The sequence below is a fragment of the Eurytemora carolleeae genome, unplaced genomic scaffold (assembly GCF_000591075.1).
Source record: "Eurytemora carolleeae unplaced genomic scaffold, Eaff_2.0 scaffold751, whole genome shotgun sequence".
NCBI lineage: Eukaryota > Metazoa > Arthropoda > Copepoda > Calanoida > Temoridae > Eurytemora > Eurytemora carolleeae.
This window is the reverse complement of record NW_019396819.1, coordinates 101557-126385: the sequence shown is the minus strand read 5'-3', so window position 1 is coordinate 126385 and position 24829 is coordinate 101557. Positions and strand designations below refer to the sequence as shown.

General features: G+C 34.2%; 1 protein-coding gene across 1 annotated transcript; it reads right to left on the bottom strand.

The window, feature by feature from the left end:
• Positions 1 to 11220: 11220 nt before the first annotated feature.
• LOC111709025 (transcription factor AP-2-alpha) lies at positions 11221 to 23604 on the bottom strand. The gene is made up of 6 exons (XM_023482594.1): positions 23336 to 23604; positions 17618 to 17800; positions 15188 to 15292; positions 12487 to 12983; positions 12241 to 12412; positions 11221 to 11650 (listed from the first exon to the last, which is right to left on the bottom strand). Exons 1-6 carry the CDS (start codon positions 23372 to 23374, stop codon positions 11525 to 11527), a joined length of 1122 nt encoding a protein of 373 aa, XP_023338362.1. The 5' UTR covers positions 23375 to 23604; the 3' UTR covers positions 11221 to 11524.
• Positions 23605 to 24829: the final 1225 nt, after the last annotated feature.

Sequence of the window (24829 nt, the reverse complement as noted above, 5' to 3'; positions counted from 1 at the left end):
CTTACATTGATTAATAAATAGATTTACTTTAAATTCTAATTATGAAGGATTACGTGTAATTAAATACTTGCAATCCCAATTTTCATACATTGTGCAAAGTACAAATCAATGTACAAAAAAATATGCACTGTCATTCTTGTAATAGTTCATGTCAATGTCTTTCACAAAAATTCAAAGAATATTTGAAAACTGAAAATCCGCGAAAATAGTTAGTAGTAATCCAGGAACCCAAAACCATTCTTTACAGAACTTAACTGTTTTAAAAATCAACCACAGATGTAGTTGGTGTACATTCATGATTTAACAGCCATTCTGAATGTATTTTTATTTACTACTAATTCTAAATCAATTCAATTCAAATTATAATATTACGGAATATTGAATATTGGAATATTGTGTAAATTATTAATCCAAATGGAACAAAATATTCACCAGGAATAACCATGCATCATGGATCAAATGGTGAAAAACTGTAGTTTTTGTATATGACAATGTCGCCTAATCTATAAATTAAAACTCTTCTTACATATGTATTTGTATATATGCTAAAGCTGGGTAAACGGCTGGATCGAATGGGCTGACATTATTTGAGGGAACCCTGGAGTACCCCGGGGGTAAAATTGGTTTAAAAAATTCGATTTGTTAAAGTCGATTTTTATAAATTCCATGGGCATTGGGCAACACCGCGCAAATCCATATACATCATCCTCTAATATATATATAATCCTTTCATCCATATACATCATCCTATAATCCATATACATCATCCTCTAATCCATATATATCATCCTCTAATATATATAATCCTCTCATCCATATACATCATCCTCTAATCTATTAACATCCTTTTCCCTTATATTTATATTTTCATCTCATCTTAAAACGCTGGTCATGCTCGTATGCAAAAATCTAGAAGTATTATGTCAATTACTCCTTTTAAGCTCTAGCTAACAACATGATCTTTGAATTAGAAATGTTTACGACGAGGGCTACCGAAAAGGTGAGGCGTTTTGACACTTTAAAGTAGAGACTGTCTTTCATATTTTAATTAATAGTGAATAAATTATCATCACTCCAAGAATAACAACTGCATCCTTTCAGATCTCCAATCTTCATCCATTCTTACATTATATACATCCTCCTTTAGTCCATTTACATTTCAGTCATAAATTGAATAGAAATTCACACTGCACAGTTCATTCTCTCATCCAAATTCGCTCTTCTTTTATCCTTTCCTTTTTCTTCTGATCTTTTTAAATTGTTGACTGGAAGGCGATTTTAACTTCCAAACCATTAAAAAGCTTTGATACTATCACTAAATTGTAATTCTAGACTTACAATCGATGATTATTTTTTTATTTTAAATACACAGTACAATTCGAAGTTCAAAACGGACAAATATTTATTGCAATGTCATTCTTGTAATACTTATCCTTTCTTTCAGAATCTCAAAGAATATCTAAAACTAAAAATCCGCGAAATTTTAATGTAGTAATCCAGGAACCCAAACCCATCCCTTACAGAGCAGCGCATGTTTTAAAAATCAACCACAGATGTCGTCGGTGTACGCTCACCAATTAATATACATTCAGAATGTTATTTTATTTACCATATATTCTAAATTAATTTTGTGCAAATTAGAATATTGTGGAATACTGATGATAAATTTAAAATCTAAAGGCTTTATTAGTTGTTGTTTCTCAAGACTATGTTGTTTGTCTAAAATATAAATCAAATCCTTCACCATTAATCAGATTCCGAAAACTTGCTGCTTGGTCTAAAATATTGATGGTTTTTGTATGGCAACTGTGCCTAGTTGAATATGTACATAACATCACTAACACTCTCACAAGTATATGTACTTTGAACTGTACATATACTGCTGTGGGTCAACATAATAACCAATTATTTAAATATGTACGATTGTTTTTACACAATTCATGCTTCTTTTTATTTTATACGAATGTCATGTTTACTCCTTTTGTACGTTTTCTCTAATTGTTATTGTATATTCATGAATCTCATATTTCTTGGTTCTGCAGCAGAACTGAGAGGAAAGATTATATAATGTTGCTGATCTATAATATATATTATTATTATACAGGTTGATGATTGATCAAAATATGATTTATGAGATAAAGTTCAGAGTATTCAAACAATATATACTAGCTTACAGAATACACAGGTTCATGAAACAATATATACAGCTTACAGAATACACAGGTTCATGAAACAATATATACAGCTTACAGAATGTTCATGAAACAATATACACTAGCTTACAGAATACACAGGTTCATGAAACAATATACACTAGCTTACAGAATACACAGGTTCATGAAACAATATATACAGCTTACTGAATACACAGGTTCATGAAACAATATATACAGCTTACAGAATACACAGGTTCATGAAACTCTGTTTGAAATACTTTATTCGGACCTTTTCTTTTGTTTCAAACAATCACAGTTTTGAATATAAAATGTCTACGACATGTCACATGAGATTGCGAAGGTATAATGATCTGAACATTTTCGTATAAAGCATAAATGCTAAAATGTAAATACACCGATTTGGCGTAGACCTTAGATATTTAAACTACGAATTCTGTTAGTTAAATAATCTAAGTTTGAAATATCAAATGTTTACACCACCAAGTTGCAAAGATGACTACTAAATGTAAGTTTAACTGATATTTTTAATTTTCTTAGTATTTTACTCTGTATTCAATATTGTTGAAACTAACCATCAATTAGGTTAGTTAAACATTTCTTTACAAAAGTTTATTTGGAAAAATGATTACAACCCCCCTTCCCCCACCCCCTCCTCCTCCTACTCCCTACACCCGCCCGTCGTTGCATGTTGGAGAAGAGCAGGAAATTCCAGTAAAGTCTGATTTTAATTCTACAAAGATGATTCATAATCTTTCCAAACTCTATTCGTTCTTTTCCTTCTCTCTCTTATACCGACCGGCCACTGCAGGTGGTCCCATCAAACATTTTTTTAACAATTAAGCTTTTAATCAATTTGTATTTTATAAATAACATTTTTTGAAGCACTGTGAAGACTTGGGGAATCATACGAATATTTAAACACAAAGCAATTTTGTTTCCACTTCGTTGTCGTTTCCCACTTTGTTTGGACTTAATCTGCCTGGTTTGAGATGAGTACCCCGACATAACAAAGTTTAGACTGGAATGTCATTTTCCACGTACCCGGATAGTTATTGCTTGAATCAAGTATAGTTATCATCTCATTTACGTCTTGAACAATTAATATTTTATTTGGATCAAATAAGAAGGATAACGAATACTGTAAGGTATAAACTTTGCTCAACTCAAGATAAACTACATATACTAAACTTCGGATTGTCTTCAATTATAACTAAACTTAAAAATAATTTTAACCGTATCACTTAGATCCAGAACGCTAAAAGAAGTTGCATCAATTTTCTAAAATAATTCTGCTTTAAATAGACACAAAACGCCCTCCTTTTGATGTTAACTCACTAACTCACTTAAACTTTTTTTGGCTCTAGACATGTGTGCATTTAAGAATTATCATGCAGCTGTTCTTAAATTTAGTTTCCAAGAAGTAATTGGCAAAATTCTCATCGACTTTTTCGTAAGAGCTTCCAATGTTTGGATCCCTGTGATATCTATAATCTCGGATTCCTTTTATGCCATTTCCCTTATTTTTCTCTTCCATATTGTATTGTAAAGTGTTTCTATATCCTTCTGCTTTCTCAAACTTTTGAAACAGTTTTTATCTGCTTCTCTTTCTATTCAATGCTCCTCTGTCTCAGGGGTTATCAAAGAGTCACGGTAGATTATAAAAACATCCAAAGAAAAATAAAAAAATTTAGGTTTTTAGGATTTAACCTGAGCACCCCATGTACTCCGGGGTGTGTGTACCCTTGGGCTGTGTAAGTGTATCAATGAGAACCCCCTGTACTCCAGGTTGTGTATCTATGACCAAGGTTGTGTGCCCCTGTGTAGATGTATCTATGAGCACCCCCTGTATCCAGGTTGTGTGTCCCTGTGTAGGTATATCTATGAGCACCCCCTGTACTCAATGTTGTGTGCCCCTGTGTAGATGTATCTATGAGCACCCCATATACTCCGTGTTGTGTGTCCCTGTGTAGGTACATCTATGAGCACCCCCCTGTACTCCAGGTTGTATGCCTCTGTGTAGGTTATGACCACCCCATATACTCCGTGTTGTGTGTTCCTGTGTAGGTGTCTCTATGAGCATCCCCTGTACCCCAGGTTGTATGCCCCCTGTACTGCAGATTGTACGCCTCTGTGTAGATGTATCTCTATGAGCACCCCCTGTACTCCAGGTTGTGTGCCCCTGTGTAGGTTTGTATAATGACTGGTAGTGGAGCAGGGTGCGGCTTGGTGTTGAACCTAACCTCTGACCCTATCCTAGTATTTTACCTTCTCATCCAGGCTCCTGGACTTAAATATATTTAGGTATTCTCCAGGGGTGGCGATGTACATTTGATTAGGTATATATTGTATGGTAAAATTTGAGAAATCGCAAGGAGAATTGAAGAGAAGGAGGGGGCGATAGGGTTTCCGTACACTTTGCTGTGACGTTTTTGGGCTGCTGGAGAACTAGTTTTTACGTAACAACAATAAAAAAGGCAGCCGATCTAATGTAAACAAACATGAGTTAGTATACGGTGAATCTTCATCTAACGCCAGAAATGCCAGATGTGTGTTTATCATTGTGATTATTGTTTACAATCTTTATTATTGTTGTTACGCAAAAACTGGTTCTTCAGCAGTCCAAAAAAGTCACAGCAAAGTGTACGGAAACCCTATCGCCCCCTCCTTCTATTCAATTATCCTTTAGAAATCGGATGTAGCTTCAAGTTTGTAGGAACTATAAAGTACGTTTAAGCCAACATACAACAAACCTTTGAATGGGGGATGCACTGCAGTACGGTATTTGTTTATAAAAATTTAGTTATATTCAAGATATTCCAATACCCATGGTTATATTCAAAACTTCAAACTTCTCACAAGTTACTATAAATACCCAGTTTAATTTATATCGACGTCTTCGGATATTATAAAAATTAGAATGTCAGGAATCTGATGTTTGACATTTTTAGAAATGTCTTAAGATATGCTTGTTGATTGATATTGAATCGTTGATTATATCATATTCTATGTAAGAGTTTTAACATTTTCCTGTTGGACTCATGCTCGGCCGGCCCTCCCCCCTCCCCAACCCCATCGGTCGCGGCCCCCTCGCCCCTCTAATCACTTTTTCTATCATATTTCTTGAAAGAGGTTTTAAAATGTTGGTTAAAGACTGTGATATTCTTGTTGGACCCATTATTACTAAATCGATATTTTGGTTTAAAGAAGGAATTTTAGAAGCTGGGTTTAATTAAGTTCTTGTTACTTTTCACTTTAGTAGAGAAACCACACAAGAAACCAATCAGTTTTAAAAAACATAAGCATGGATATCTAATAGATACTTGATCAAAAAAGTGTTGATGTGTACTGTTGTGAATCGGAGGGTTGGTTGAAATCATGTTTACAGTATTGTAATGTGTGAAGAATATACATACATAGTTTTCAAGCTTAAAAATTGAATCTTCTGGCTTGAATGTAGTCTTTTATTGTCTTATTTAATGATTTGTTAAAGAAAAAACATTGTTACAATTGTAGGGAATCATGAATATATGGAAACAGACGGTATAAATTCTGTACAGTCGTCTCTGAAGTCTCATCCGTTGTGGGTAACCCTATAAGTTTATCGCATGAATTTTTTTTTTAAGTAGGGGCAGGGCCAGGATTCAGGAATGAATACTGAAAAAATGGGGGGGGGGNATCACCTAGTTCTCCAATATCCTAGTTCTCCGGTATCCTAGTTCTCCAGCATGCTAGTTCTCCAGTATCCTAGTTCTCCAGGATACTATTCACCAGCATTCTAATTCTCCAGTATCAGCTAGTTCTCCAATATCCTAGTTCTCCGGTATCCTAGTTCTCCAGCATGCTAGTTCTCCAGTATCCTAGTTCTCCAGGATACTATTCACCAGCATTCTAATTCTCCAGTATCAGCTAGTTCTCCAATATCCTAGTTCTCCGGTATCCTAGTTCTCCTGCATGCTAGTTCTCCAGTATCAGCTAGTTCTCCAGGATTCTAGTTCCAATATAAGTAAAAACTGTCATAAATCTGTTTCTGTTTGGTTTGGGTTGGTTCATGGAGATTAGACACGGGTATCAGCTACCGTCTTGTATTTGCTCCCTTGTACCCAGCAGGGGTCCTGGATATTAGCATACATTTATGAATCTTCAAACCACTGCGAATAACAGTATATATTATGCCTTAATCTAAACCAAATAAATATCAATACTAAAGGGTTTTGAATGGTTTATACTTCAATTAAAAATTTCGTAAATTGTATTAATCCACCAACTGTCAAAATGGTAATTGTTTATTTTCCCCACAATTAAATCCCCAAATGGCAAATCCGAAATTTCCGGCAGAGAATTTTTCAACGGTCCCTAAACTCCGTCCTAATCTAGTGCTACCAAAAAATATCATCATGCACGAAAATGTTTAAGTTCTCGTCTTTTTTCAAAGCACCTGAACTGATTGTCGAACCCTCTGAGCCACAGCACCCTCCTTTTCAGATTATCCGAGCCACAGCATCCTTCCTTTTCGATTGTCCGAGCCACAGCACCCTCCTCTTTGATTATCCGAGCCTTAGCATCCGATCTTTTAGAAAACACTAGCCTCACGTCACACCACGGTCAGATTATGCCTATTATAAACTATAGTAATTTGAACACTTCTTACATAGTTCTTTTCTTCCTAGTCCTTGGCTTAAGACGCAATATCTAGGTATCAAAATAAAGGCGATGATTTTTTTGGAGGCTTTTAATGCCCTTTAAAAGATTGAATTGGGACCGTGTCTTGTTTGTCTGATTTTTCAGCCTGCATGGTTATGAGGAGGAGGGTCAAATGATTCGGATTATTGAGAAGAAACCCTGTATGTATAGAATACACTTCTGGTAAAAAGTTGACTTTTTTTGTTTAGTTTTTTTTTTACAAGTTTGGAGGGTGTGAAGAAAATATTGTAATAAACTGTAAGGTAGAAGAAAACTTGAGAATTAAAGGGAATATCACAGCAATTTCAAGTGACCCTCCGTTTATAGAGGACCATCTCCAATTTATCCTTTAAACCTGTATCTCATCAATAATGTGGAAGATATCGTCATGTTTTTAGCTGGTAAAGTGTTAAATACTAGGATTTGCTTACTTTTTTATGTAGCATAAATCCGCAAATCACTTTCATAGAGAACCCACAATTGAAAATAATTACTTTTGTGAATCGGATGCGCCGCTCTATAAATGGAGGGTCGCTTGAAATTCCGTCTACAGTCCCTCTCCAGGATTAATCTCGAAACGAATTCTATTCCAATCTAACAACAATAGATTTTACAGGTCTTCATTAAATTCAAGGTCAGACAATTATTTGAAGAATTGGAGAATAGAGGGGAGGAATAGGAATACCAGGGGAGGAATAGGAATACCAGGAGAGGAGTAGGAATACCAGGGGAAGAATAGGAATACCAGGGGAGGAATAGGAATACCAGGGGAGGAATAGGAATACCAGGGGAGGTATAGGAATACCAGGGGAGGAATAGGAATACCAGGGGAGGAATAGGAATACCAGGGGAGGAATAGGAATACCATGGGAGGTATAGGAATACCAGGGGAGGAATAGGAATAGGATTACCAGGGTAGGAATAGGAATACCAGGGGAGGAATAGGAATACCAGGGGAGGAATAGGAATACCAGGGGAGGAATAGGAATACCAGGGGAGGAATAGGAATACCAGGGGAGGAAAATGAATACCAGGGGAGGAATAGGAATACCAGGGGAGGAATAGAAATACCAGGGGAGGAATAGGAATACCAGGGGAGGAAAAGGAATACCAGGGAGGAATAGGAATACCAGGGGAGGAATAGGAATACCAGGGGAGGAATAATAATACCAGGAGAGGAATAGGAATATCATGGGAGGAAAATGAATACCAGGGGAGGAATAGAACTACCAGAGGAGGAATAAGAATACCTGGGGAGGAATAGGTTCAACATATAAGAGATAATTAATTGAAAAAATCTTTGTAAACGATCATATTCTTACAAATACTTTTTTGGAAAAAGTAATTATTTTTATTTTCCGAGTTTATAAGTTGGTTGAACCTAACACTATTCAACTCTCCTCTTTTATCCCAAAGTTACCCTCAGTATACAGTATGCAGCGTATTCATTGTTTTAATAAAAAAAAACTGACATGTAGGCTCCTCCCTCCTTCTCCGGACCCTAATCCTTCCCTATATAAACTCAACCCTGAGTCCGGATCTTCTGAAGTTAACAAATGTCTTTATCTCGTACTTTGTATGTCTCCGTACTCATATAAAGCGTTTGGCCGCAAAATGTCTCACTTGCGGCATATAATCTAATATTACTACCTTTTCCATTTGTATTGACCGACAGAGGTCGTATTTCACCGTACTAAGGACGTACACAGTCGGAGACGTCATATGTTTGTAAAAAGTACGGATTAGACGATCCCGGCTCTGGAGTATTCTCCATCCATCAATCAACATTATTGTATCCCCGCCTACTATTCAGAAAACCTTTAAACTTACATCGCCTTCTATTTACAAGATAAAGGGGGAGGGGGGTAGAGACATGGGAAGAAAGAGGATATGCACAAATATAATTTAAGATTTTTTGTAAAACCTTATAAATTAATAATAAAAAACATTCAAAAATTATTTTTTTAATCTGAGATACAACTTTTAAGGATTACTTAAGTTATCTAAATAATTGGGAAAATTAAGCTTTTACTGAAATAAATTTTTTATAGTGAAAAGCAGGTCTTAAATAATTTTTCAACTTTTTGCATTAACATTTCAAATATTTGCCTTTGAACTTGCATTCTTGATGAATTCACCATGGTTTTTTATTAAACAATATTTTTTGACATTCCACAGAGGAAGTATGATGAAAAAAAATCAACGCAATCATTATGTTTTTACGAAATGACCATTTCACAAATAATATACTGAAAAAGTTTTGAATCCATAATCTTCCATCATTTTCTAAATTAAAAAGAAAAAAGTGTAAAATTTGAAACTAATCTTGATTGCTTTTGTTCAATACTATTTGTGTAAGGCCTGTTGGTTTGATTATAATTATAAAACAAGTTTGGTTTGGCATGTTGGGTTTGGTATGGCAGGAGTGATTATCTTCAAGAAAATTGGAAATGCCAAACCATGATTTATTAATACTGTTAATAATTGGGTGCTGTTACACTACCTGCTACCAACTAACTAACAATGACATATATATATATAATATAAACCGAATTTGTACTCAATTTGTGTACTTAATATATGTGTACTCAATATTCAGTACACTTAATACTCCATATACAATATATGTACTCAGTGCTCCTTTTCTTAATATATGCGTACTCAATACCCAGTACACTTTATACTCCATACACAATATATGTAGTCAGTACTCCTGTATTTAATATATGTGTTTGCAATACCCAGTACACTTAAACTTAATAAATGTGTGATAAGTTCTTATGATCCCAGTACATTTATACTTTACATATGTGTACTCAGTTCTCAATACCCAGTATTCTTACGCTCAATATTTATACTGCGTTCTCAATAGATAGTACTCTTATAATCAATGAATATGTATTTAGTTTTCAATACCCAGTACACCTATACTTAATATATGTGTACCCAGTTCTTAATCTAAGTACACTTATACTCAGTTCACAATACTCAGTACACTTAAACGCAATATATGTATTTAGTTCTCAATACTCATTAAAAGTCTATACTCAATGTACGCACTTAGTTCAAAATTATGTTCACAGTACACAATACATTTATACTTAATTTATGTACTTAGTTCTCAATACTCATTACAATTTTGTGCACAATGCTCAGTACACTTATAACATTTATTTCATGTATATACACTTATTACTCATTAAAATGTTCTTAATTTTCAATACTTAGTACACTTTTACTATTAAAATATGTGCTTAAATCTTAATACCAAGAACGCTTATACTTAAGGTATGTATACTTAGTTCTCAATACACAGTACACTTATACTTGGTATATGAACTAAGTTCTCAATACTTAGTATACTTATACTTAACATATGTTCTAAGTTCTCAATAAACAGTACACTTATACTTAATAATTGTCTTAGTTCAGTGTATACTGAGTACATGTTGTTATGCTTAACATATAATTTTAGTTCTTAATACTGAGTGCATGTATAATCAATACACAATATATGTACAGTTACATCAAAAGCATTCATCAAATGTCGTATTCTTCACTTTCTGATAATGGAATGTTTTGAATATAAAGTCCTTTAATGGCTCATTTCATTATCAAAGAAAGAAATAGGTTTATAGTTGCAAAGAACTGTGAATATAAGGAAACGGACAGTAAAGTTTGTACAGTCAGCTCTGAAATCTCAACCTGTATATATAGATGTCGAACATACAGGGTGTCCCACGAAACATGACAGTCTGCAGGACGACTTGAATGTCGTCTTGATTTTTGATATAATTTGCTGCGTTTATTTGTCAATCTAATTTTAGAAGTAAATTTCTAGAGATAATAATCACAAAATTTCCCTTGTCCTGCCATTTCCAAAATGTGGTCTGCCTTTTTTGTGCTTTCAATATTGCCTGAGATATGAAGAATTTCGTTCAAATTTCGACAATTTTGCTTTTATTTAACAAAATTGAAATCTGAACCAAACTCTTTATATCTCCGGTAATATTGAAAGCACAAAAAACGCAGACCACTTTTTTGTAATGCCAAGGCTAGGAGAATTATGTGATAATTGTTTCAAGAATCATGCACGTTAAAGTAGATAGAAGATTAAATGTCACAAATAAATTCAAATACCAAAGACGACTTTCAAGTCGTCTTCCTATTGTCATGTTTTGTGGGACACCCTGTGTAAAAACATTAGTAGATTCGTCGTACATTTATTACTAGACCGAATTTTTCTTTAATTGGTTCTCCAAACATCTTTACTCTACTACCTCTAAAATAATTTGTTTTAACTCTAAAAGACATTATTTATTCATGCAAATATATATTGAAATGATAATAATAATAATAATGAAAATAATAATGAAACAGATGGAAGACTTATAGAAGAAAATTTCAGCAGAGATTTAAGCAAAAAAAAAGAACTTTATAATTTATCCCTTCTGGAATCTATTGTACAATTGGCAAGATTTTAGCTAGCATAACAGATCCATTTGTGTTATGGATAATTTATGAAGAACAATTTACATATACATATTGTTGTACTATTTGTACATAGAAGAGACTGCATGAATTGAGCACTGGTCAGGTGGTGTACTATACTGTACTTACATATGTACAATGGGTCCAAGGACTAAATTTTTTATGTACAAAATATTCTACTTTTTATCCAATGTATGGTTTATAAGGATCTTGGAGTCTATATGGATAGGTTTGGAGTCGATGCCGTAAGATGAAGGAGGATAGGATTTCTCCAGGAGCTTCATACTCTCGTTCAGGTAGTTCTAAACATAGATAAGATAAGATAAGATAAGATAAGATAAGATAAGATAAGATAAGATAAGATAAGATAAGATAAGATAAGATAAGATAAGATAAGATAAGATAATATAATATAAGATAAGATAAGATAAGATAAGATAAGATAAGATAAGATAAGATAAGATAAGATAAGATGAGATGAGATGAGTTGAGATGAGATAAGATAAGATAAGAAAAGATAAGATAAGATAAGATAAGATAAGATAAGATAATATAAGATAAGATAAGATAAGATAAGATAAGATAAGATAAGATAAGATAAGATGAGATGAGATGGGATGAGATGAGATAAGATAAGATAAGATAAGATAAGATAAAATAAGATAAGATACGATTAGTTAAGATAAGATAAAATAAGATAAGATAAGATAAGAAAATAAGAATTTTAATGAATTCAGAGAAATTTCTTTTTGAATTTGTAACCAGAGTTTAATATTAACGGTGGTTGGGAAGTCTATTGAAGATTAAACATGCTCGCCATGAATCATGGATTAGAACGTGATAAGAATTAAACCAACAGATGCTGAGATATATGATGTGTTCTGATAAGTACCTGGATAGCGGTGAGGGATGCAACTATAGCTGGAGAACCAAACCCGTGTGTAATCATTGAGAAATGGGTTAGATGTCTCTGTATACTAGGATCTAGGATAGGTTGGGGTCTGGTGTTGCAGAGAGGAGATCTATCCTGGTTTAACAGGTCCATTAGCTCTTTTGTGATCACCCTAAGAATATAAAAAATTAAATCCAATCTATTTTCTAAAATATATATTTTTTTAAATCAAGAATTATCTCTTACTTTGTTGCCATGATGAGATCCTTTCTTCTGTATTGATCTGATGCCTCTTGATGGGGTCTGGAGAGATACTCCGCAACCTGCCGGGCTGGGAACTCTGTCTCACACACGTACCCGAAGTCCCTGGCCAGGTGGATCGCCTCCCCCTCCACCAGGGATGTCAGCAGGGTCACGTTGGCAGCCTTCCTTCTCCCAGCAGGCAAACTCATCCCTATTTTCTCCAATTTATCCCTCAAAACCTTTCCTCCGTCCTTGGACTTGGCTCGACGGAGAACTCCTCCCAGCAGGGACGCATTGAGACACTCCGGAGGAGAGAGTCTTCTCTGAACCTCAGCTATGGTGACCTTGTACTTAGAGGTTGAGGAGAGAAGGGAGAGCCTACCAGGAGTAGAACAAAAGATATCTGTGGGAAGGGTTGAGAGAAGATGGTTTTCTTTAGAGTTTGTATCCCTGGCTCGTATAACTGGGAAAATTCCTTGTTCTTCATCCATCTGAGGTTCCTAAAATTAGAATTAAATTTTATTTCTTTTTTGCAAAGAAATTAGATTTTGCTCAGATAAGGAAACAGATGTTAATAGTTCTAGATTTTTATATGTTGGAATTAAATAAAAAATAGATATCTCTCAAAGTTTAAAAATGGGGCATTTTCTTTATTTTTCTTCCAATATCCCCTTTCATAATGAGTGAACAGTCCTATAGTTATGACGAGGGGATTATAGGGACAGTGATTAGTTTACATGTTGTTGCAAATATAGAAACTCTAATCCCTGTCTTGTATTTCATGATATATCCCAGATTTAAGGATTAGGATGGAGATTTACAAGTGTCAAATTCTGATGTTTTATTTCAAATCTGGAATTATACAAAATGTCAAGATTAAAGGGACTGTAAACGTAATTTCATGTTAACGTCCATTTGTAGAGGGTCATGGGCGATTCCCAACGGTACCCCGTGAAAATCTTTGTCGAATCAAGGATGAACGAGTCATCCTTCTTTTCTCTCGAAAAATCATTATTGTATGGCCTATTGTGCAGGATTTATGTTATTGAGACAAGGAAGAAAACTTAAAGAATTCAACATGTTTCTAGACGATATCTTCCTTACTGTTACTCAGATAGAGGCTTATAAGGTACTTTGTGGATCGGACATATCACTCTTCTAACTGCAGGTCAACTTGATATTACGTCCACGATCCCTTTAAGGCGCGGGATTATCTATATTTTGATGTGAAAGTAAAGAATTAAGGTTTGAAGACTGACTCCATTAGGTTTAGGTAAAAGATAAGAGGATAAGATGATTTCTGAACCAATGGCCGATCGCTCTCCGATCAATTTCGACTAATCTTCGATCAATTTAAGATAATTAAGTGTTTAAATGTAATTTAGGCCGTCCACAATCTATAGTCTACAATCTGCTGCAATTTGGAGAACATGCAAAAATTTTATTTTAAGAATAAAAATATCTCCTCCCCCCCCGCACCCATTTTCCCTGCGCAAACTTCAAAGAGTTCAAAACTAAAAACTAGTCCATTATCCACGGACTTTTTTCTTCTTTGCTCCCTTCTGACCCAGTTTTTTATCTGGACCTAAAAGCTATATTTTGATTCATTGAAACATTATTGCATGTATTTCAGAAAACGAAATCTTCAAAATCATCGAAAATGAAAACTCCTAATTACACTTTTTTATTTAAAAAAAGAAATTTTCATGATACATACAAGCTATGAAATGCGAATTTTAAACTTGACAATGTGTGTATCAGTGTGTTTTATTTTGAATAGATTGATAAAATGGATACATTAGTTGATGAATCTGCAATTTGAATAATTCGATTATACATATTAGATTTAAAAATGTGATAAGAATATCAAAATGGACAATAATCATTTTAACCTATAGATGTTTCAATGTTTCAAAAAATTACATTTGCGTGTTTACAATTTGTTTAATAATCACTAAAGTATGAAGAGTTGCCAAATGTTTCCAAGAAAACGATAATATGTTAAAAACCCGCGGAATGTTTAAATCCTACAAGTCTGGTTTGTTCAAAGTTCTCTGTGTTCAAGATTGAGGGCTGAGAAGATGAGCCCGAGGAAAAATAGGATATCCCGGTAACCCCGGAGAACTTGTCACACACATCTCATCATCTCTGCCCCAGGGAAGAACTCCGCCTCAGGAGACCTGGACGCCGGAGGGCTCCGCCCTAGAGGCAGATAACTGGCCGAGGGGAGAGCAAAGTGCCGGAGGAAAAATGAAAGAATGGGAGAATGGAAGTTTGACCTTAACTCCCTTAACTTTCCTCAGGCGGTTGAATGGGAGAATGTAACTTTGACCTAAGGCGGTTTCTTGAACTCAATGAACTCAACATTGGGATTTATACTGTTTCCTTCAACACGGATATTACAGTGGGACTCAATAAACTGTACCATTGTACAGATAACAAATAATGATTATAGAACTAGAGTGAAAAAACGTTATAAACCCTTAAAATAATATTTAATACTATGAATTTTGAAGAAAAATATCGATTTTTGAAAAAAAAATGTTGGCCTATGTTACCCCTCGGGTACCCATGGGTTTCCTAAAAAAATGTCATCCCATTAGGTCTAGCTGTTTGGCCAGCTAAAATCGACATAAATATATATGAGCGAAGAACTTTACTATATAGAAAAACAAAAGTTTAAGACAATAAACATAAAACTAACCTGCTCCGGGGATAAACTATGACTCATGGTGTCAGGTTCAAGACGAGTATACTCCCGTCTCAGGTTCTCATAGGAGAAGGGTTGGTTTCCTGTATTTATCCCGACCTAGACAAAGAATATTATGCAGACCATGCAACCCTTGAGATCAAGTTGAAGTTGAACCCTTCAATTCTAGTATTGGTAATACCCTGCTCATCCGGTTCTAATCCAACACTAAATATAGGTTTAATGGGATTGTACTCTGTAGATGTTAGTTCAAGTGACCCTCCTTTCAGAGATTCACGGGCAGCCGTAGTACATTTGAATTTCCGAGCCGGGTCAACCTTTCCGGTCCCAGTTTGTACTGTACCTAGCTCTATGGACAGGACTAGCCCGCGCAACAAGGTTGACGCGGTCAGACTTTAGGTTGAATTTACTTTTACTAAAGGGTCAGAGGTGCGTGCGTTGAAAGCTTTGTGTGATACAGAAAGAATAAGATATCCATGTTTTCAACTTTAAAAATTGATAATTTTCTATTGAGGATTCTCTTTTACAGTTAATTACAGATTTCTGCAACAGAAAAAAAACTTTTCAAGCCAGAAAAAAATATGATATTTTTTCCACATTATTGATCTGATAAACGTGTGAAGGGTTCCGTTTTGTGCCCTTCTTTAAATGAAATTTCACTTGAAATTAAAACTTTCAAAGTCTATTTATTTTACGTTACAACATTTTTTTTTTAAATTTCTTATATTTTCCTGGCCGAGTCTAATGTATTTAACACCTTAGAGAGATGAGTTAAAAAACCGTTATTCACAATCAGTTGAATTATTTTACAGGCTATTTTAATCCCGTTAACTCATTAGGCATATTTTAGGATACTCGTGAAAATGTGTTAATTTCAGATAAAATTGAAATTTCCTATCCATTTATCTATCTTTCTATCTATTATCTATCTATCTATCTATTTATCTATCTATCTATCTATCTATCTATCTATCTATCTATCTATCTATCTATCTATCTATCAACTAAATTGAAATGAAGAGGGGGTTTATCCTAAAAGTAAATAGTGTGCACTTGAATCCTATTTTCCCCTCTCTCTTACTGTCAATTCTTACACCCCCACCCCCTTTCCTAGCCATCTTATCCATTCCCCCTCCTCCATCCCTCCCCTATTCCCCCTTTTTAATCTTCAAAACGTTCATTTGAGATCCTTTTTTGAATACTGTTCAAACGTTTCTCCCATCTACAATCTATTTATATCTATCTAACTATCTATCTATCTAATATTTCAGTTTACTTCACATTTTATTAAAAAGAATAATACTAAACATAATATTTCACGCCCCGTGACGATTCTCAGTAGTCAGAATTCTTTGAGCATATATATATATATAAATATTTAAATAGATAAATGGATAGACAAATAAATAAATATCTATCTATCTATCTACCTATGCCTGTATCCCCTATGGCGGCCTGACAGTGCCTAGCGGCTAACTGATATTCCCACACCCGCCCCACATATGGTCCGGCGGCAGTTATTATAAGATTATAAACATATATATATTGGTGTTAGGTACTTTCCCAAAGTGGCAACTTCCCAAGGGTATTTTCCCAAGTGCCAACTTCCCAAATGTGCACTTATCAAGCGGCAACTTCCCAAGTACTTTGGGAAGTTGCCGCTTGGGAAAAATTCTTTGTGAAAGTACCAAACATCTATAACATCTATATATTCATATTTATATATAAAGGAATTGAGTTTTTGTCACAAACTCTTATTTTCTTATCCCAATATCTTTGCTTTTGAATGTCGGAGACCTTAGATATTTCAAACTATACTATGAATTATTTTAGATCAAATAATGATAGTTTTAAATATCAAAGATTTACACCATCAGGTTGAAAAGATATAGTGATTGTAAAATCATAATTTGTGGCAAAAACTCAGATCCTTTACGGGATTATCCATAACAGATTAAGAATTCAAAGACGACCATAAATTCTGTTAATTTACAAGTTTAAGGATACTTTTCGTCTTTGCATTTCAAAACAAACAATAATTAATACCTTAACTGAGATTTTGATTTGGCAACGAAAGAGATATGTTGATCTAGTTGATCTAGTTGATCTAGTTGATCTAGTTGATCTAGTTGATCTAGTTGATCTAGTTGATCTAGTTGATCTAGTTGATCTAGTTGAATAGTTGATCTAGTTGATCTAGTTGATCTAGTTGATCTAGTTGATCTAGTTGATCTAGTTGATCTAGTTGATCTAGTTGATATAGTTGATATAATTGATTTAGTTGATCTAGTTGATCCTTTTGATCTAGTTGATCAGGTTGATCAGGTTGATCTAGTTGATCTAGTTGATCTAGTTGATCTAGTTAACCTAGTTGATCTAGTTGATCTAGTTGATCTAGTTGATCTAGTTGATCTATCTATCTACCTGATTTATATTGAAAGAATGAAGGGATATCTGGTAAGGATCAGGGCTCTGTAGAGTCTGTAGGGTTGATGAGCTGAAAACGTCCTGCTGCTGTAAACTCATGTTACTGGAGAAGGGTGGAGGGAAGTATGGGGGTTGAAACTCAGGAGTTCTTGAAGCTGGAGGAAAACTGTTAACTCTCTCCTAAAACAAACCAAAATGAAAAAAATATTTTTTTTGTAATATTTTTGTTTACATTAAGTTCTCAAAATGAACTGATTACTCGCCTAAAATTCAATATTCATTATTCTTTGCAACCTGATGGTGTGAACCCTTACTATTTCAAACTAAGAATATTTTTATCAAAGTTCTATAGGAAATCAAGAGACTGAAGAGAGTTATCAGTTTCTTTATTTTGTTTACATTATTCCCACAACTGCAGTACACGTTGGCTGTACACAAATCTTTCAAGATTCATTTCTAAACTTTTCTTGGTAAAATGTTTTACATGTTTTAAAGTTCATAATGCAAGATTAAAAATGTGTCTACGTTGAATATTATGTTTTTATTATTCTAAATCTAATTATCCTTTTACAGATGCATTTTGCATTATGCACCTGAAAAATTCCCACTTGGCGCCAAAAAAATGTAAATATTTCAACAAGTCTCAGCCTGTAATTAATCTAGGCTGTATTAACATGGTCTAAAGAGGAGATACATATTCTCCCAGTCTTAAATCCTAGCCGGAAAACGCAAATTTTGTGGATTTTGTCAAGAATAGAAATTACGTAAGGTTCATGTCCACACTAATATTTATAGTGGAACTGATTACATAACTCAAACTTAAATTTGATCATCCCTACATCTTCACAACTTGATGGGTAAACCATACTTAAAACTTTAACTATTTGATCTAGAAGAATTTCTTATTCAAAACATTAGATTTACTATAATATCAAAGGTTGCGAAGATATAAGAAAATTAAAAAATTGGAGTTTGAGGCAAGTAGTCAGTTTCTCTCATGTTCATCTAGAGTATGCATTATTTTATCACTCTAAACTATCTCTCATATTGTTAATAGTTGATGTAGGGAGGGGGTTGAAAGTTGACGAGTGGGGAGGAGGGTTTAAAAAATAATGTTTACCATATCATTATAATCTTTTTAATATATTCAATAAAGTAACTTTAAAAGTATTGATTATATAGATAGATTAAAGTTATAACCCCATTTAAATGAACTAATAAGTAGGAATTCAATTACTTTGATTTGAAGGGTTCTATTGGTTTATAATATCAAAGGTTACATAAAGATCTGAGAAGTTTTGAATTTTCAAAAAGTTGTACTATTTTTCACAATACCAAAAGGCATCCTCAAAGAGATGAGAAAATGGTAACACGAGTCCAATCATTTGCTTCGTTAACGAGCCCCAACACCAGTTAAGAATAAGGATTCACTGCCCTTGATCTCGTTAACGGAACAAACTTGTTGAAACCTCGGTATTTTTCTAATAAAATTTATTTTATCTCCGAGACTTGAAATATTTTGGTTCTAAGATTGGTGGATCACGCAACTGAACCCAGTTCTGGGGTTTAATCATCAACCTTTATTGCAAATAAAACTTGATATATCTCCTGAACCGCACATATGCGTCATGAACCACAATCAAATCTTTAAATAAATTGATTTCTTGTGTATAAACGAACACGTTACTCTTGTTATAGACTGGGGCAAGCCGAGAGATAAAATTACTCTGTTTTATGGTTACTAAAACCCAGAGAGAGAATGATTTTATGTTTAATAAAAGTTGAGAAAATTGAATGAAATCTAGAACTTTGGCACGAGGCAATGGTTCACAAGGAAAATCAATGGTTCCGGTTGGAGGAGAAACTCCTCCTCTAAATCCGGGAAAACTGCCACGGTTCGGTAAATCCACCAATCCTGCCACACGTCGGAATCTCCGAGTCTATTAAGAGCATGTTTCCGGGACCACCCGGAGAGGTTGAATGTGGGAGCTGGGTTTTTTTCTTCTCTTTGCTCAAAGATTTACAGATCATATTCAGAGATACAAGTTGGGGTGCATGCATACCATTCAATACACCTTTCAGACTGTAAGTGGTTTCAAGGAAATCTGATTTTAATCTTCAGATTGAAAACTTTTCTACACTTCTTTTCTCAGAGTTGAAAGAATTGCTGGATATCATATAATTTCCCTGAGTTCGGGCAAAATGTTGGTAAACTTCCCAGAATCTTTCAGTTCTTTACAATCAGTTCAACATATTTTCCATTCGTAGAACCTTATCTTGTCCGGACTCTGGGTACCGATCTAACCTGATTAGGACCTCTGTGTTAAGTTATACAAGGATACAAGGATACAAGGATACAAGGATACAAGGATACAAGGATACAAGGATACAAGGATACAAGGATACAAGGATACAAGGATACAAGGATACAAGAGTACAAGGATACAAGGATACAAGGATACAAGGATACAAGGATACAAGAGTACAAGGATACAAGGATACAAGGACACAAGAATACAAGAGCACAAGGATACAAGGATACAGTGATACAGGGATACAAGGATACAAAAGAAAAACCGATGAAAAATATGAACTCGCAAATATTTTATAAGTTTTGTTGCTTAAGACTGACGTGGGATAATTCCAACTCTGACAGAGGAATATCAACTCAATCCAATGCAATTAAAATTGTTAAATATCTAAATGTACGGAAATGAGCCGCTTTAATGTGAATTATACACTGGCAACTTACAGAGTGTCCAAATAAAAAGTGGAACATAAACTTTAATTTGTATATTTGAAGAATATGCTTAGAGTGCATCTGATAATGTTCTATTTTAAATAGGGTCTGTCTTAGTGAACGATTTTTGGACCCCTCCCGAGCCCCCCCCCCCCCCCCTATCAATTTTGTTTATGACCAAATTAGTTTTTATTTAGCATTATTTAGGGTTAGGTTAGGTTAAGACACTTTATGGGCCGAGCGCTGCGGCTAGTACAGGCTAGGGGGCCGAGCGCTGCGGCTAGTACAGGCTAGGGGGCCGAGCGCTGCGGCCACATGTCTTACATTTAAGATTCATGTCATTTAAGATCCATGCACAAATTTGATAGGAGGGGGGGGGGCTTGAGGGGGGGTCCAAAAATCGTTCTCTAGGAATATACCTTTAAATGTAGAAAGATAACTTATCATGCTTTTAAAATACCAAGACTGATAATTTCCCATCATTAAATGCCGATTGGATCAAAGACCAATTTTTTATGGGACACCCTGTACCTGACAATTACAATGTCAAACTTTCAAGACAATTATGAAAGAATTGGCCGGAAATCACAGTGGTTTATATATGGGATATTTTAGTCGATATTTTACGTTGAACCCAGCGGGGGTTTCAAACCCTCATTTCCTTTAAACAAATTGACACCAGGATTCCAGCCCCAACTTGTCATTGCAATCGATAGATTGCAATAAGCAACGTTACCATAGTCGATGTATGGACGATTTAGAATACATGAGTAATATGAAAATTTTATTACTCGTAGGTTTTCGACTTCAAACAAATTTGTTAAGATTTTACAGATTTTTTTGAAAGTTATTTTCAACTTTGTTTTTAGTGAACGATACAAGGATTGGTTTATTTGAAACTAGTTTAGCGTTAAAAATCAATACAAACTAGATTAAATTCGAAGGTTTGAAAAATTCTTCTTTGATCTATTTTTATTCTCAGATGAAGGGGAATATAAAGAAAGAAAAAGAAGCCAGGAAGAGATTGAGAACTCATGAATAAAACAGAATGAATGAAAATTGTTGTTAAGATACAGATGAATGATTAAAAGATGAGTTGGTTTACTGTCCGAAGCATGGTCAAGAAAACTAGCAAAATACCAGAAAAGTGTCCTGAAGAAAATACTGTTTCTGACTAATTTTGTGTTCCTTAGAAAACGTTTTAATAAATATCTCTTTACAGAAACATTGGATCGAATTAAAATTTGCAATCATGCCTCTTCAATGACACATTGATCTAAAATATACATGCTCTCATGCAAAAGGTATTGAGTTTTTGGCTTAAACTCTTATTTTTTGGTCCTATATCTTTTCAAAAAAACCCCAGTTAGAAAAATAAAACGTTTAAACCATCAGGTTGCAAAGATGGGATTAGCAAATTTTAGTTTTGTACAAAAACTCAATTCCTTTATCGGCATTTTTTCAATTACTTCTTTTTCAACTTTAAGCTAGAAAGAACTGGTTGTAGCAATTTAATTGTCATGTCTAGAGCTACAAAAATTTGACATAGTGAAAGTTAAAGTGAAAAGTGGACCCAGTCATAAAAATTGATGCACAATTTCCATAGCTGTCTAGCTGGATCTCTTAGCGCTAGAATATAACAAGGAGTATGGGGAAATAAAGATGAAAAGAAGTAAGGATAAAAAGCATAAAAGGAAGAGAATTAAGAAGGGGTGGGGGAAAAGGTTGGAAAAGGAGGGGGAAATTACGGTTTTATTTAAAACTAAAACTTTAAATAAACTTTGCCATTGTTATAAAGTTGTAATTTTTTCGATTGTGCATTCAAAGTTAGACAACTCTATTTTATAATTACTAAGAGTCCCAAAAATAAAAATTATTTGCGGCATTTTTATAAACTTATTTGCTTGAAATATTACGTTGCTAAGATAGTATTAAATAAAAAATTTGAGTTTGTGACAAAAACATCAATAAACATTTTTAATCAATTAAATATTACAATTTTTTTTAATTAATCAAACTCAGCCAGGATCAATCAAGTGTTGATCAAGATATTTGATCAAGATATTAAATCATACATTGATTGTGAAATTCAAAGGACTAAAGATAAGAGATTAAAAAAACTACCTTGTTAAAAGCACTTTAAGTTAGTGTCAATTTTAAATATATTGAGCTGATTAACATTTAGATCAGAAACACGTAGCAAGTACATTATGCAAAAACATTTGTTGCAGACCAATTAAAAGGATTGTCGTTTTATTTTCAAGTAACCCTCCATGACAGGGCATTCCTGATTCACAACAGTACCCTTTTTGTTTTGCCGAAGGTTTAAAGGGTACCCTTGTGAATTGGGCATACGCCTCTTTGAATTTCACTTAGAATTACGTGTACAGTCTCTTTAAAGATTAAGTTATCTGAATATTCATGAAAAGTGCAAAACATTCCTGGAACCAATTCGTACTGTTTTATTGTATGCTAAAAGAGAGAAATCGAAAATCATTCAAATAAATAGATTTACATTGAAGATATAGGTTTTAAGAATGTTTCTACGCTCCTTAGTTCTCTTTTTTAATAAGGTACGAACTAGAATTTTTAATTCACAGGAACTAAGTTTTTGACATACACTTAAATTTTCTAATGTCTTTGCAATCTGTTGGTGTGCATCAGAATTCATAGTTTGAAATATAAAATATCTAAACATCGGGTTGCAAAGAAATTGGGATTACAAAGTTGATTTTATTTCAAACTGTATATAATTATTTAAAAACAAAACCTCAAATCTATCTAAACTTTTTTACTGGTTGGTTTCTTGATACCAATTGTATTTTTGTAATGGGATATATATTTTTCTTAAATATTTACAAGCCGCCTTAAAAAATGCCGGGAGATAATTATTCATTTTAGGGTTAAAACACAGTTACTTCCGTCATCATTGCTCACAAGGTTGCGGAAGTTATTTAAAAAAACAAAACAAATACCTCCATAGCGGTCATCCTGTTCTCTGCTATAAGTTGCATCAAGAGCTAGGACGTCTGTAGGACGGAATTCTGCTCAGAACTATTCAGACGTAGACGTCCTATACACTTAATCAAGTCCTATCACTGTAGGTAATTGTACAGTACTGCGATATTGTAATACATAAAGTAAGCAGATTTTGTACTTCCGGTATTTTTTCTTGTTTACAGTTAACAAGAGTTAACAGAACAAAATTAAAGATTGCCGCGGGAGTTCAGTGTCTGACCGTAAGTCTCGCGAACAACTGATTCCACCTGTTCAAATCTCCGAAGCGCGGCGCTTGTATGAAACCCCCGGCGCGCCCCGCGGCCCCCCTGTCCGGAGCACTTGCCAACATTTTACGCGCTTACATGAGGGGGGTGATCGTGTAACATGGGCGCGGTTCAGCTAATAAGCATGAGTACTTACATATACTTCAATTCATAGACATTTCATCAAACCTTGATAGACTGCAGAGCTTAATAATCAAACAATTACATTATTGTCAACCATTAATGTATTGTCAACTAGACAGAAAGAGAAGGTAAAATGTCTGCGACATTACTGCTACCACCTCGTAGCTCCTCTGATTTATACACAAGTATGAGAAAAACTAATTTATGTGGTTTTTCATTTTCTTCTCAATATCTCTTTAATAAGAGGAACTATTGTTGAAAACATAAAATAGTTCAAGATTACTTGCAATTTACTTTAGTTTGACGTGATTGTCAACCATTATTGTCAACCATTTTGTCAACCATTATTGTCAACCATTATTGTCAACATTATTGTCAACCATTATTGTCAACCATTATTGTCAACCATTATTGTCAACCATTTTGTAAACCATTATTTTCAACCATTATTGTCAACCATTATTGTCAACCATTATTGTCAACCATTATTGTTAATCATTATTGTCAACCATTATTGTCAACATTATTGTCAATCATTATTGTCAACCATTATTGTCAACCATTATTGTTAATCATTATTGGTAAAACGAACCGAGATATAAAAGAAACTTGGTAAAACGAACCGAGATATAAAAGAAACCTGGCAAAACGAACCGAGATATAAAAGAAATCTGGTATAAAACTAACCCAGATATAAAAGGAACCTGCTATAAAAGGAACTCGGTATAAAAGGAACCTGCTATAAAAGGAATCCTGGTATAAAAGGAACCTGGTATGAAAGGAACCCTGGTATAAAAGGAACCTGGTATGAAAGGAACCCTGGTATAAAAGGAATCTGGTATGAAAGGAACCCTAGTAGTTTGAAAGGAACCTGGTATAAAAGGAACACTGGTATAAAAGGAACACTAGTATAAAAGGAACCTGCTATAAAAGGAACCCGGTATAAAAGGAACCTGGTATAAAAGGAACACTAGTATAAAAGGAACCTTCTATGAAAGGAACCCTAGTATAAAAGGAACCTGGTATAAAAAGGAACCCTGGTATAGAAGGAACCTGGTATAA

Bases quoted from the DNA above. Each gene is read 5' to 3' on its own strand.
- LOC111709025 (XM_023482594.1), bottom strand. From the start codon at position 23,374: ATGCAACTTATAGCAGAGAACAGGATGACCGCTATGGAG. The intron at 17,801-23,335 runs GTATTTGTTTTG...GGTTTGTTTTAG, and splicing joins ACAGGATGACCGCTATGGAG to GAGAGAGTTAACAGTTTTCC. The intron at 12,984-15,187 runs GTTAGTTTTATG...TTCTAATTTTAG, and splicing joins ATAGTTTATCCCCGGAGCAG to GAACCTCAGATGGATGAAGA.